Source organism: Protomyctophum parallelum (assembly GCF_964188405.1).
Source record: "Protomyctophum parallelum genome assembly, chromosome: 19".
NCBI lineage: Eukaryota > Metazoa > Chordata > Actinopteri > Myctophiformes > Myctophidae > Protomyctophum > Protomyctophum parallelum.
Genome location: NC_139717.1, coordinates 34,617,862 through 34,633,899, shown reverse-complemented (window position 1 = coordinate 34,633,899; position 16,038 = coordinate 34,617,862). Strand labels below are relative to the sequence as shown.

The window sequence follows — 16,038 nt, the reverse complement described above, 5'->3', positions numbered from 1 at the left end:
TCAGTGTGGCGAGTGAGACATAATATGTGTAACAGAAATACGATTAGTAGTGTAGTCAAAATCAGAACAGAAATGTAGCTCAACACGGTTATCCTCTGTAGTCGTTATGGTTAACTGTGCATATTACTTACAGTAATAATCTGCTTAAACCCACTAGCATGGCTTAATATTTTGTCTTATGTCGCTACCAAAACTACTATCTTCATAGCATCTACACGAATCAAGGGCTTGTGAGCGCATTTTAGGTAACTTTAGGTCCTACAGTGACCTAAAATCATTGTCCATGGATGTCATGTTTATACCTGCCACAGAAGACAGTGCTGCATTGTTTTTCACAAAAGGGATTTTTTAGTAGCTCAGGACACAAAGTCCAGAAATTCTAGCTTGATCAAACCAAATGATGAGACAACCATGGGAAAATCACTAAGGCACACTCCTTAAGGTGAAAACAAGTATGATTGGTTCAATCAAATATTGGTTATATTTCACTTTTTGCACAGTTCACACTCGGATACTGTACTGCAAGTAACATACTGTATTGCAAGTAAGAGTAACACACACACACACGCACACGCACACACACACACGCACACACACACACACACACACACACACACACACACACACACACACACACACACACACACACACACACACACACACACACACACACACACACACACACACAAAAAATCTTCACAGGCCTAATCTGTCAGATACCTTGACTTGTTTGTGTGTGTGTGTGTGTGTGTGTGTGTGTGTGTGTGTGTGTGTGTGTGTGTGTGTGTGTGTGTGTGTGTGTGTGTGTGTGTGTGTGTGTGTGCGCGCACACGCGTAACACACATCCTGTAGCGTGGCACTGTCACAGAGAGGCGACTGTGCAAGAACTGCAGCTTTCAACAGGCCAGAGCCTGCTTGTTGAGGGAGAGGGCAGCACTGGGCAGTATTACTGTACATCCTTGTTGAGATAATTTCATTAGAGTTCCACCAACATTATACATGGCCCAGCTTTCGGTGTAGTGAAGACCTGAACTGATTCAAACATTGACAATAAATAAGAGGAGCTTTTTGTTATTACCAGCGTGCACTGTGCAGATTCTATTTCATTTTTGTTGTATTGCTGTTTGTCCTGCCCCCATGTGTACAGTATGTGCGTGCACACTTTTTCAAAGCAGAGGCAATGGCATGAATCCCTACTAGCTATGGATCGCCTCCATCCCCCTCCCTACAAGCTATGGATCACCTCCATCCCCCTCCCTACAAGCTATGGATCACCTCCATCCCCCTCCCTACAAGCTATGGATCACCTCCATCCCCCTCCCTACTAGCTATGGATCACCTCCATCCCCCTCCCTATACTAGCTATGGATCACCTCCATCCCCCTCCCTATACAAGCTATGGATCACCTCCATCCCCCTCCCTACTAGCTATGGATCACCTCCATCCCCCTCCCTATACAAGCTATGGATCACCTCCATCCCCCTCCCTACTAGCTATGGATCACCTCCATCCCCCTCCCTACTAGCTATGGATCACCTCCATCCCCCTCCCTACTAGCTATGGATCACCTCCATCCCCCTCCCTATACTAGCTATGGATCACCTCCATCCCCCTCCCTATACTAGCTATGGATCACCTCCATCCCCCTCCCTATACAAGCTATGGATCACCTCCATCCCCCTCCCTATACTAGCTATGGATCACCTCCATCCCCCTCCCTATACAAGCTATGGATCACCTCCATCCCCCTCCCTATACTAGCTATGGATCACCTCCATCCCCCTCCCTACTAGCTATGGATCACCTCCATCCCCCTCCCTACTAGCTATGGATCACCTCTATCCCCCTCCCTACTAGCTATGGATCGCCTCCATCCCCCTCCCTATACAAGCTATGGATCACCTCCATCCCCCTCCCTACTAGCTATGGATCGCCTCCATCCCCCTCCCTACTAGCTATGGATCACCTCCATCCCCCTCCCTATACTAGCTATGGATCACCTCCATCCCCCTCCCTACTAGCTATGGATCACCTCCATCCCCCTCCCTACTAGCTATGGATCACCTCCATCCCCCTCCCTACTAGCTATGGATCACCTCCATCCCCCTCCCTACTAGCTATGGATCACCTCTATCCCCCTCCCTACTAGCTATGGATCGCCTCCATCCCCCTCCCTATACAAGCTATGGATCACCTCAATCCCCCTCCCTACTAGCTATGGATCGCCTCCATCCCCCCCAGCAAATCGAACTCTGCACACTGCAACACGTGTCCACATGCAAAGACACAGTCTACAAAGGGTATGTTGGTGGCTCTCAGCCAAGGCATGGGGGTAGGGAGGTTCGTAGGGGCAGGCAGGGGGGGGGGGGGGGGGGGGAGCAATGGTGGGTGAGCGCACTAAACGGAAACAGCTGCTTGTGTGAACTTACCTCAAACTTTCCCTTCTTTTCCAGCGGCTCAACTTGGGCCTCATTGGACTTCGCCGCGTCGCTCCTCGGGACGCCCTCTCCCTCCATTTCCTCCACAACCATCACGGTCTCCCACTTGCCGAAGCTGCTGGCGGGGAACATGTCCGACCGCATGCTATCACCAAAGTACACTACCTGGAGGGGGGGAGGGGGGGGGGGGGTGAATTAACAGCTGCACATACTAGAATCAGCTCAATCGTTCAGACCCAGGGGTTCCTAGACGTTTTCAGCTCGAGACCCAGAAGAGAAAACGTCTACCCGGAACCCAAAGTTATACAAATACATTAGGAATTAAACCTCTTTCAAAACAAAATAGTGAAAATAGCGTATATACATGCTCACAACACGTCATATCACCACACATTGTGAGCTTGTAGATCTGCTATTTCTGACAGTATATTTTTAAAGTCTTGAATTTGTTTTCTGATAATCTTTTCTTTCTTTTCAAAAAAATTACTGATGACTGGTGGGGGAAAGTAGACCCTTCAAGCAGTTACCATTACTTTCAGAGTGTGCCGCCGAGCTGTGCGCATGCAAGGTCACTCAGTGGGAGAGAGATTGCTATATATTGGCAGGCCAGAGAGTGACACATCAGAATTCTCCGGGACAGACTAACTCTCTGGCCTGCGCTTCGCGGGGCCCCCAAATCTGTGGACTGATATGATCAAATCCGAATTCGTGATGTAACAGGTCGTATTTGCTTTCATGTATGTCTTTGCTGTTCATATGTCTATCACATGACCATTCAATTTGGGATAATTGTGGGCAATCAATAAATGCCAGATCTTGTGAATCCATAATTTTAAGTGTACAGCCTGTTTATTGGACTATTAGATAACCCTCTCACAGGATGACGCATCAGCCTGGTGTAATTACTGGTCCACGATCCAAAATGGGACCCTATGTTTAGAAAAAACAACCCTTTTGGTGTTTTAACCCTTCTGGACGGGAACCCCTTTTGGGGTTCTGTACAGTATTACAAAAAATACGAAGATTTGATGCTGCTATATAAATATTTGAAGTTTTTCAGGATTTAGAAGGCCTCAGTCCTAAATGGGTTAAGTGATGTGATAAAGTATCAGTCTAATGGTTACTTTCCCTGAAATACACTGGAGGGGTGAAACTATGTAATTTTCACTTCTTTTGAGGAGTTATTCTATCTATGCAGAGTTTTAAGCAACCCACAGAAAATAATTACTTATACTAGGGACCCTAAACATAATTTCATCCCATGGAATTCCTGTATTTATTGTCTCCACCAGGCCGAAGGCATGGGGAGAGAGTATGTTTTGCACTCCGTCCGTCCGTCCGTGTGTCCGTGTGTCTGTCCGTCCGTCCGTCCGTGACAAGCTAATCTCGGCCACCGTTAACCCGGTCGATGCCACATTTTGCACACACACTCCCTGGATGCCAACGATGAACCTCTGCCCCAAAATTTTCAGAACGGCCTGTTATAGCGCCACCAGGAGGCCGCTTTGTGCAAAACAAGTTTTTGCACAGTACACCTACAGATTTTGTCCAAAAATCCCGCAAATCGTTACACAGTATCTCCATAGTCATGTGCTCAAGACGGATGTGTCTGATATTTCATATTCCATCCTAATTGGCTTAACATTGGCTTTCAAATTTTGCAGGATTGGCCTGTTTTGAACAAAAAAACTCAAATCATGAACGCAGCCTGCAATTTCACGTGAAATCTTTCACGCACTTTCCTACTAGGCTGAGGAATATAGCCCACCCATTTCACATTGCCCTGTTATAGCGCCACCAACAGGTGGATTGTGCATGCGTGCCATCAACACGGATCTGCACCATTTCCCATATTCCATCCTGATTGGCAAAGATTGGAACAAACAAACAAAAAACATGTTTATATTACTCCTAAATATTCCTATCCTCCTGGTGGAGACCTGTGCCCAGAAGGGCACTTTTTCTAGTTGTTAGATATGTTTGTCTACTACACAATACTGCAGATGGGGAGATGTGAAAACTATATTAATCCGAATGATTGATACATTTAAAAAAAATGATTTGTCTACTTAAGTGTCAGTGCTACAATAAAATTGGAGTTGGTCTGAATTATTTTCTGCAGTCTATAGTCTGTAGTCAAATTCAATAAAACCAACATATGTTGCCCCAAAGGCGAACTAGACCAGACAAGATGAGCCTGGAAAACTCATCATGACTTCTTTGACCATCGTATTTCCTTTGTCTTCAATGTCTGGAAAGAAAAACAAGTTGAGACAGGCCTTAACGGAACAGCATTCCATTGACAGCAAGGGGCGCAGTACTTAGAGCTTTTAATTCTCATTTTGACAACAGTTACTGTATGTATGTCATCTACACCAGTCAAACTGGAGAGAAAATACTGAAGAATAGAAATGTGAGATTAGGAAATTGAAATGAAAACCATACAGAATTCAACTGAACAAAGCTTTAAATTATTTTAATAAAAAAAGGGCTTTCCAGTATTTAAAGGTAGTAAATATGGCATAGCCTATTTTGGGACGGATATTACATTTAAGATGCAGTTTGCACTTTGTTGAGCATTGTTGGTCGAATGAGACCCATAAATGAAAGCCATATGTTTTAAGTGCATCACTATTGTACTTTCTCTGGCTACAGCACAAATCCTGGTGACCCACCCACCCCCCACCCCCCCCCACACACAAAATAAGAACATCTTTAAAACCCATAAATCTTCCATGCTCTGCCTTCCACTTATGTAACTTTTTGCTTAGCTAGGCTGCTCTGTCAGATGAACGGTAGCTATCAACACCAACGAGATAGCACAGCTGAACACACATTCACCACATGTGGCATTTCTCATCGAACCTCCTCTTTAAAGGCACCAGCCCTAAACATTAAAAGTTCTTAGTTCCAATAATAATAATAATAATAATACAAATGATATATGCATGGATAGAAAAAGCTGGGTCCTCATTCATGAAAATGATCTTGGAGTTTTGTTTGATCATAACACAATTACCCATGATATACATACGTGGAAATATACTGAAGACAAAAAAATAACATTGTGAATGGTCATAACCTAACCCTTTTGTCTTGTGTTTTTGTTTTGTTTTTATTTACATCTTTAAAGGGAGCTCCTGGTTTAATGAGTGTCCATCATGCATTCAGGCATTTGGGTAGGTGACTCACTCAACCCAGTAAAATCCTCAGTGTTCATTTATCAATTAGTAACTTCTACCTGTACATTTGTATACTCTCTCTCTCTTGAGATACATTACCACTCAGGGTTTTACAGTGCAGTTTATCCCCTTCACGCTGGACCCTTGTAATGCACATGCACATACAGCCAGGTCCTCCATACATCAACAAACAGCCCGGGCTACAGGCAGCGAGGTGGGCAAGCAGGGAAGAGCCTTCAGGCATCACATTTCCAGCTGGACCTATTCCATGTTTTTAAAAGAACCGCCCTTCTGTGGAACTCTTGCCCTATTCTTAAAATGGCAATACAGAGGATCCATCGCCGGTGCTTGCCAAGTCGAAGGTAAACTGTACAGCTGCACTTGTTTTAAATTTCTCTGGATTAAGGAATGTAAAAACATATTTCCCCCCCAGAACTAGCCACAGCTGTGCACTGTAACCGAGGGGAAAAAAGCAAAGAAAAAAGCTAGGCTGTTCAGTACGCCAACCATTGTTCATTGGCCTCTGCAGCCAGCGGCATGGGATGGGATCAGTATGATAAATATTTACAAGGGCCCGGCATTCCAACACAAGAGGCAAGATATTATAGAAGGTGCTTTCACAGGAACGAGACACAGTTCCGCTGACCGGAATGACACTCTACATGTCAATGAAACCTGGAATGCTAATCGTGTGATTTTTGGGCTCTTTCTCTATAATTTTCCCATCTTTGTCCCAACAGACCAACAGATCATTATGTGACCATCATTCTGTCACAGTCACAAAAGATGACACACCACACACAAATGAAGGTCTTGTATAATCTCTCACTCAATGAGACATTGTATTCCACTGTACAGTATAGCCTACTGGTGTAGAGAGAGACACTGTTCCCTGCTAATATGAGAGAGAGAGAGGGGGGGGGGGGGGGGGGGGAGTTGCACCACTCAGTTCACACAGGTGTGATTTTTTATATTCCTGTTACATTATCATTAAAATCGTAGTGTTTTGCCAATTATTTAGGGGCCCACTTGCAATAACCTCACTGCCCTCAGGTTTAGAATCACTGGGTTGTACAAGGCATTAAGCTGTGCAGTGTGCTTGGAGGTGAAGTGGGTCTTCATATCGAGAGCATGACCCAGTGTCTTGTTATCATCACCACGTCACTCACAGCAGAGATTCCAGATAAAGTGGTCCCCAGGTCAACAGGGAGACGGGGGCCCTCAGAAGGCAAAGGCTTCTTAATGAGACCATTGTGTTCCACTGTGTGGGGTTTGAGCTACAGAGAGTGGAGGGCTGCAAACGACACATCTGAAAGGAAACGTTCACAGAGATAAGGACTTCAAGAACCCTAGCTTCCCCATTCTGCATATTCAGCAAAGAAAATTGCAGATCTACAAGCTCCCGTCATGTGCATGTCGCTGATAGGTATTTTGTATTTGGTGGATGAAGGAGTAATTCAGTAAGTGTAGGTATAGTATCTCTCTCTCCCCTAGCCTGCGGGAGATAAAGAATTGTTTTGATTTGACTGCTTCCTTTTGTGAAACAACATGTTTTTCGACCTTCGCCGCGGGAGACGCTTCGTCTCGCTCGCTGCTTTAATTACGTCGGTATAATGTTATTTTAGTCTCCAACACTGTCCTCCCAACTTTTTTTTTTTTTTTAAGATATTTTTTGCGGCTTACGCCTTTTATTGGTTTTTGAAGGGACAGACAGTAGGCTGACAGGAAACGGGAGAGAGATGGTGGGATGACATGCAGTAAAGGCCGTGTCGGGCTCGGGAGTCGAACCCGCGGCACACTGCGACTGGATTACCAGTCGGGTGCCCAGACGGTTACGCCACCGCCTGGGCCACTGTCCTCCCAACTTAAGGTGCTGCTGTAAGTCACTGTTTGATAAACTCTGAACTTATATGGTTCACTTCCCATTCGTCATACTTCCTGGGAATTCCCAGGAAGTGTGTGGCCACGTCAACTAAGTAGACATCCCCGGCCATAGGGGTCGCCAATATTACCATTTTATTAGCCTATGAACCCAAAATGAATTGCTTCCTATGTCATTTTTGTTTTGTTTTGCAAGCCCTATATAATGTATTCCCGGATATTGTCCGGGGGAGAAACTTTCACGATGCTGTCTTGTAAAGTCCGTTCTGCTCCCCAGAACATATAATGGCTAATATAATCTTTTGAAAAGTATGCGCTGACTGTGTGCTGACTCCCCTCATTGCGTCATGTCTTGGTATTTGTTCCTGCTGTAAGTAATTCTACTCTTTTCCTTCTTAAGTATTGTATTGCAGCTATTACCCTAAAGTATTTATCTGTAAAAGGTTCATTTATATAGTATTATAGTTTATCAGTTGAACCTTATAACATTGAATATGAGAGTACTTTTACTTGAGTACATTACTAGCCTCTCCTACTACGGGAGTCTCAACAATTTACTAGCCTGGAATTCAAAGGTTATCTAGGCAAATATGCATAGCCACTTTAACCCCGTAGCTACCAAATGCAGCATAGGAGACTGCATCCCTCAACAATTACCCTATGGCTATTAGACATTAGCATGTCAATTTTGAGGGTCTAAAGACCCTCAAAATAAATGTATGTATCAGTCGCAACTTGGCACGGTGTGAGTTTGTAGATTGGCAACTGTGTGGTGTACAGGGAAATACTAGAGTAGATCCCTGGGGGATCCCAGTCAAGTAAGTATATATAGGGTTTATGTGGTTAAGCCAGGGCTTCTCGGCTTTGATACTGGAGGACGGGGACCTCTGCTTATTCACGCTTAATCAGGAAACAATAAAATCTGCATATCTGGGGTAACTCCGAGTTTGTTTGTTTTTTAATCGGAATACATTGCAAAATACTAGAATATCAATGTAAAGGAGCTTGCACACTATACTGCCTTTTTCGGATTAGGTCCTTGCAGACTGGTGCGGACCCGGAATTTGCTCTGATATTCAGGTCCGTAAATGCAGAAGTCTGTAATAATAATAATAATAATATTGTAAACACCATAAATCTTAAATGCTAAATGTGCAGCACTTAAAGGTATATTCAGTGATTTAACTTAATTCAAATATCACTTATTTTTTTGTTTTGTTGTGATACTCCTCTCTACTATAGAGTGTGCTGACCATAAGGAGTTCCTCCCTGTCCCCAGTTAACCCCTGGGGGTCAAAAAACCTTAGGTTTCGTTTTTGGCTCTCTATCCTGATTGGATGAAAGGCTTAGGTCCCAGCCAAAAACGAAACCTAAGGTTTTTTGAGTGAAATCACTGAATATACCTTTAAACATGCAATGTTGAGGATATCCTTGCTAGTAGGCGAGTACCGAGTACTAAACGCTTTCCTCTCCTCAACCATATTTTCCTCCTCTCAAAATAAATACACAATAAATCTGAGTTATTCTACCCATCTTCTCAGTTCTGGCCTTTATCTCTTGTACACTCTTGTTATGTATAAATATTTGGAACAAACAATGGTAATAAGTTAAGCCTTGTATTCCAGACTATTTGCATGTGATGATGGTGGTCTGGACATTAATTACTTTTTGGTAAATTATTCAGCTACATGTCTTATTTCTAGAATGCAAAATGTAATGTCACTACAAATATAACTATACAATATTAGAGGGAGGAAAGGCATCAATTGAGCCACGGTACCAAAATGGGGAAGAAAAATATATATGATCAAGAAAACGCTTCTAATATCAAAACATAATTGATAGAAAAATCACTACGGAAATAATTGATAACTGCAACCCTAATCACATAGATTTTGGACAGCACTCGCATTTGAGCCAGTGAATCTGGTACGTGATGGCATCCCGTCACCCGGCTCACTCCGGCTGTGACCCCACGGTTGGACAGGACTTGAAGTGGGTGGGTGTAATCTTCCCCTGAATGGTTCCATTCAGCCCACCTGTGGTAAGCCATGTCAGGTGAAAGTGGAGAGAACTCTAAACACAGAGCGCCTCAAGTCACCCCGGAGGAGCTACTCAAAAGCAGCCGTAAGTGCAGGTTGACACTTGCATTCCGCGAGAGCTTTCTCCACGTGGCTGAGGGGGAACAGACAGGGCATTGAGCCCCCGAGCCAGGGTGAGTGAGAGGGAAGAGGGGGAGAGATCTGAGGACGTGGATGGATGATGACGAGTACTCCATCTATTGGTGTGTTTGGGGTGGGTGGGTTAAGGCAACGTAACTCTCCCTTGTGCCAGAGTTTCTCCACTTTTATATCTGAGCAGATTCCAGACCAAAACCTTTCCGCTACGCTACGCACAGTAAAATAAATTAAGAGACACGAGCAGTTTTTGTGACACTTTTACAACTCTGGACGGAAAGAGAAGAAAAGTCACCATTCCTGTTGGTTTTCGTTCATATTTCTTCCATGTAGAAAGTGATCACACTAGGGAAGGCTGTGTATATTGGCAGACCATTTTAAAGGTCAGAGTTCATGACCAGGGATGTGCTGGGCCCATAATTCAGCCCGGGAAGTGGAGGTGCGGAGGCCCTCTAGGCGAAACGAAACACAGACGAACGAATCAAGGGCGTGTGAGCGCATTTTAGGTAACTTTAGGTCCTACAGTGACCTAAAATCATTGTCCATGGATGTCATGTTTATACCTGCCACAGAAGACAGTGCTGCATTGTTTTTCACAAAAGGGATTCAGAAATTCCAGAAATTCTAGCTTGATCAAACCAAGTGATGAGACAACCATGGGAAAATCACTAAGGCACACTAAAGGACAACTTTATTTTTTTTCAACCAAGGTTCATGTTGTAGGTTGTCGTTAGAGAAAGTAAAAGATGATTGTTAAATTTTTTTCATTTGCTGCTTTATTTCGTTTTAGCGATTTTAGCTAAATTGTGTAAAAAAATACATATTTAGCCCCATGTTCGAATGCCCACTCCCCCTGTCAAATATAGCTAAAATCGCTAAAACGAAAGAAAGCAGCAAATGAAACAAAAATAACACTCATCTTTTAGGTGAAAACAAGTATGATTGATACTGTAATGCAAGTAACATTGTGCTACATTCTAATACAATAACGAAAAGAAAGCAATATAATACAAATGCTGCACCGTTCTCCTCCTCATCAAAGATCACCTCCTCCAAGTCAACCACCTCCTCACTGTCACCACCATCATGACTGGGGTCGACCAGTACAACTCTATCTTTGTCTTTTTGAGCTGCTGCTGCTAATAATAATAATAATAATAATATTATTCAAATTCAAATGTTTCCAAAGGCGTGTTGAGCCCCAGGCTATGCCTACTTCCTATCTAGAATTAATAATGCTGGCCTATATTTTTCACATATAGTAATTTAATAATTACTATATAGTAATTACAAGGCGGTTACAATGGGTACTGTGACAATGGGTATAGAAGAGTATATTAGAGGTATATAAGGGTATATAAGGCGGTTACAATGGGTACTGTGACAATGGGTATAGCAGAGTATATAAGAGGTATATAAGAAGTATATAAGGCGGTTACAATGGGTACTGTGACAATGGGTATAGCAGGTATTGCATAAGAGGGTGTGGCATTCCCTATTTTCATTGTTCCCAACCTGCATCGTTCATCGAGTAGGCCGGTGCCCAGCGGGAAAGAGTTGGGCACTAGTTTAATAAAATAATAAGTTAAATAAACAATCTGTAATTTGTCATTCATTATAGCCGAAAAGTTTGATAAAGTGTCAAATGTAAAATTTGTTTTGTTTTTAAAAAGCCGATCTACGAGCGATGGGCTGTGCGACAAAATAACGCTTAAGTGGTACATTGATTCATTGATATAAAACAATTTTAATAAAAGAGTGTATTAACAATCATATTATGGACTTAATAAACCCAGTTCATAATATAATGCTGATTATGTTTATGATGGCGATGATAAGGGGGAGGAGGGATTGATTTAGTATTTTGCTATAAGAATGGACTTGGTCTTGAAGTCCCAGCAGGCAGCCTGCTGGCACTCGGCATGCCTTGTCAACAGCAGTGCCAGGAGGCTGCAGGACGTGTGCCTGCCTCCCTCACCCTGGTGTGAATCTGACCCAAGATGATTGATCGCAAAGCTCTCATCTGTGCCAGAAATGAGTGCCTGAATCAACTACAAAGCAAAGATAAATTCTTGTAGAGGCAGTTATGTTGTTAGCTACTATAATAACTGACAATGGTTCCTGGACTTTCTTGTCTACTGTACATTGCTAACAGGACATTGTTTCCAAAATTAAGCTTTGATCTCTTTTCAGCCATTGGTATTTACAAGGAACGGTCACTCTGGTTTATACGTCATTCACTAATCTCACGATTACTGCAGCATTTAAGGAGGCATTAAATAAAGACTGTAGTACCCATTGTCCATGGAACAGTTTGGTTAAAATAGCTCAACACTAACGTTACCCATACCGTGACGTCTGGCTTTCGCCTCAACGAAAGCCCAGCATGTGCTTTTCTCATTTCCACACAATACCCTTTGAGCGAGGGACGGACGAAGACCTTACTGTACCTCGGTACCTTTGAGCGAGGGACGGACGGACGAAGACCTTACTGTACCTCGGGCTCGGGTTTGCCAGTCATGGTCTTGAGCAGCTCATGGAGGTGGGGCCAGTTGCCCTGCGAGTACCAGCCCGGCTTCTCCAGGGACGGCAGACCCTCGCTCTCTTCCACATCGTTCACTGCCGGGGCGAAGACAGAGAAAACAAACCGCATGGTCAGACAGCCACACACACAGCAAGCTGCTGCTGGAAGAGAGGACAAGAGCAGACGTGACCGCATGCTCTTTGGCACCCAGACATTCAACCGCCTCCTTTCACTTAACCTCGTGCCACCACAGAACTAACCAGCACATCCCACAAGAAAATACAGGAGCAGATACAGTAGGATACGTTTATAATAGACCACATTGTTATACGTATATTATATGAATATCGTCAGAACTTATTTTTTCCTTTTCCTTAATGGTTTTGGAAAGTACAAGGTTTCTGCCCGGCAGCAACCATATATATCTGTATGGGTCTATGTCTGTGGGTTTATGTGAGGTGTGTGGTGGACCGTCTTGAATTACCTAAAGTGTCAAAGAGGGAGGGAAGCCTAATTACAGCTTCTTCTCCGGCTCTGTCAGAGCTTGTTAACATGTTTATTAATGCCGTCCATGGAGAGTAATTATTTTTATTTTCCTCACCAAGCTCTATCGCTCGCTGATATGCACAGCAGTGGACGGGGATAGTAAAATCACAGCGATGGACTGTGCCCACTTCAGGCCCAGCATCATACAGTACCTGCTATCATGTCCCCCTTCACCTGTTACAGGCAACGTTATACGTCACTTAGTCAAGCAAAACAAAATATATTTTGTTTGGACAATTGCCTACCTGCAAGAGAGACATATGCAGTGTCTGTCTGTGTGTGTGTGTGTGTGTGTGTGTGTGTGTGTGTGTGTGTGTGTGTGTGTGTGTGTGTGTGTGTGTGTGTGTGTGCGTGCGTGCGTGAGTGTTTTTCTGTATGGGACTAGGATGAAATGATCCTCTTGTTGTCATTACTCATGCACAGTGAGTCTATTGAATAGCGTAATAGGAGCATCATTTGGACCAACAGTACAAAGCTCACCCCAACAGTACAAAGCTATCATCACAAGCAGTACCAGCTAAATTGACAGCCCTTAGTTCAGTTGAGAATGTATCTTTACAGAAGCACATCAAGTTGTTGGCTACTGCATGACCTTCACATGTTGTCTAGTGTTGGGCCATTATGTAGGAAGCCTGCAACTCCCTCCATGTTTGAAGTGTGGCATTGCTCATTCTGGACAGAAGAAGTGAAGAGTGGTGTTCAGGACTGATTGGCACTCGAGAGCAGCGGCAGCAGGAGTCAGACAGAGAAGAAAGCATCCTCCACTTCCTATTTTGAGCATTACAATTTTCTTTTCTTCCAAGAAGCAGTGTCTAGTCCGCAACAGGTTAAAATGAGGGTTATCACAGCATGCTATAAATATTGTGACAGAAGAGAGTGAAGGAACAGTGCTCGAGCACACACACAAAAGACAACTCCCAGACCACGTCATTTCCGCCAAAGTCTCTATGTGAAGATACAAGATCAACTGCAGGACATCTCAGGCTGCTTTGCTGCCCTCCTAGCACGCACGCACACGCACACGCACACGCACACGCACACGCACACGCACACACACACACACACACACACACACACACACACACACACACACACACACACACACACACACACACACACAGGGTTGCCACCTACGGCCATTCTGGAAGCAGTTAGGGGTTCAGTGTTTTGCTCAAGGACACTTTGACACAAATTCAGGAGAAGCCAGGGACAGGAACCCGGAACCTTTCGGTTCCCATTATGATTAGGCCGCTCTACCTCCCAAGTCGCTGCCGCAAGTGAATGTTACAGTATGTGGTCTCTTCATGTTGAACCGAGCTTCTGAAAGGACGTTGAAAAGACCTTTTAAAATGCGTAGAGCTGCAGCACTGTAACCAAATTAGGCCTGCAAGCATGAGGCCCAATATTTAGAGAGCGCGGGCATCATCTGAACGAAATGACCGTATTGGAGCAACTAACAAAAGGCTGCAGTGTGTTATGCTGTTTAGATCTATACACCAAGAACTAATGAGCTAAATACCTTTTATCTGATGAGATAATAAGATAAGATAAACCTTTATTGATCCCCGGGGGGGAATTCAGGTGTCATGGCAGCAACAGCGAGTACTGATACGCAAGAGAGGTACAGGTAAGAGCTGGAGTCAAGCAAAGAATAAAAAAACAAAAAAAGTACACGCCACTGGGTCTATGAAAGAATTAGTTAACATACTGTACTGTATCTACTATCTACAGTCTATCAATAAATGCATAATGTACACTGTACGTGTTCATCAACAGGTGGATATGAATGCCTATACATCTATCACCAATGAATATATGGATGAATATCATTTTTGCGGTCAACAATCAATATATAAATGTGTAGAAGTTGAGTATAAGTCTCAAAACAGTAAACCGTTATCTGTCATGGTTCTGTACTACTCTGTAGTGTTCTTCAATCGTGTGCATTGTGCAAGCATGCCAGAGTCAAAGCTGAGGGCCACTGGGCCAGTAATGTTGACAAGAGCAGAAAATGATCTCAACCACATCAATCCTCATAGCAGTCAAGCATGAGCTTGTAGATCCGACATTTTTAGGCAAAGAGATTTGGTGTAGAGAACAAAAGGAGCTGACCAAGTATGCATAGAACCCTAGGGGACGCTGGTCAACAAGTTTGCATAGACCCCTAGGGGACACTGGTCAACAAGTATGCATAGACAGGGGACACTGCCTGGTCACCAAAGTAGATCAGCTATAAGTATTTCCGGCAAGGAGATTTGGTTTAGAGGGAAAAAAAGAGTTGACCGAGAAAAGACCTCTGGGGGACTCTGGTAAACAAAGTATAATATACTTTGGGTTTAAATGGTTAAGCTCTAAAATGGGTTTTAAATGGTTAAGCTCTAAAATGGGGTTCAAGCTTGGTTGTGGAGCCTGATGGCTGCTAGCACAGAAGACTACATAATACTACCAGTATAGTACTTGGCAGGTACTGCACAAACTTAAACAATCCTGTGGGTTTGCCTATCAAGCGGCAGTTCAAGCATTAATACTATAACACTCTGTAGATCCTGCAGCTTACATAATCCCAAAGCACACATTCTGAACTGCAAGCTAGACCTATATCCCGTCGTGATAATTTCATCAGCAACCTTATAAATCAACACCCTCTTAGGAATCAAGGCTGATGAGAGAGACTCTTCACTCACCCCGATCACATACACGTGTCAAGACTGGCATGCTCAATGAGCTAACAGCATTGCATTACTCAGCAGCATTGAGAAGAATAACAACTCTGGGAGTGGAAAAAGTAAGTAATGTTCTCGACTACAAAAGGAGTGGCTAATACTCTACACACGCCAGAGGAAGAGTAAAGTCCTTGATTTCATTTCGGCCAACGTGGCAAGATGGAGGGGGAGCAAGACAGAGAGAGAGAGAGAAATATTTTGGAGACTGGATCACTGTGTCTTCACACTTAACGAATCCCACCAGTGTTATTCCTGGCAGCAACAAAGACCAGATGAGGAGAACTGGAGAGCATTCCAGTGTGCTGCCACTGCTAGAGCACACCTTCAATACCAGGGATTCTCAACCTTTTTCATTTTCAAGGACCACAGTTTGATATCCATTAGGCCGCGGACGCCCATTTGATACATTTCTTCTTTTGAATATTTGGGACCCCGATCTATCTACACCATGGGTTTTCAACAGGTGGTCCGTGGACCACTGGTGGTCCGTGAAGGTGTTGAATGTGGTCCCTGACGATGCATTTAGTAATGTAGGAAAGTGAAGATTCGTATTTGAATTTATTGTA

General features: G+C 43.7%; 1 protein-coding gene across 1 annotated transcript in view; it reads right to left on the bottom strand.

Annotated features, from left to right (window-relative positions):
- The window catches only part of nt5dc1 (5'-nucleotidase domain containing 1), an 80,896-nt gene that overhangs the window by 7,985 nt on the left and 56,873 nt on the right, over window positions 1–16,038 (bottom strand). Inside the window, exons 9-10 of the mRNA XM_083791048.1 lie at window positions 12,177–12,298; window positions 2,431–2,604 (exon numbers count right to left, since the gene is read on the bottom strand). Of these exons, the coding sequence (XP_083647174.1) occupies window positions 2,431–2,604; window positions 12,177–12,298 (296 nt within the window). The remainder of the gene's footprint in view (window positions 1–2,430; window positions 2,605–12,176; window positions 12,299–16,038) is intronic.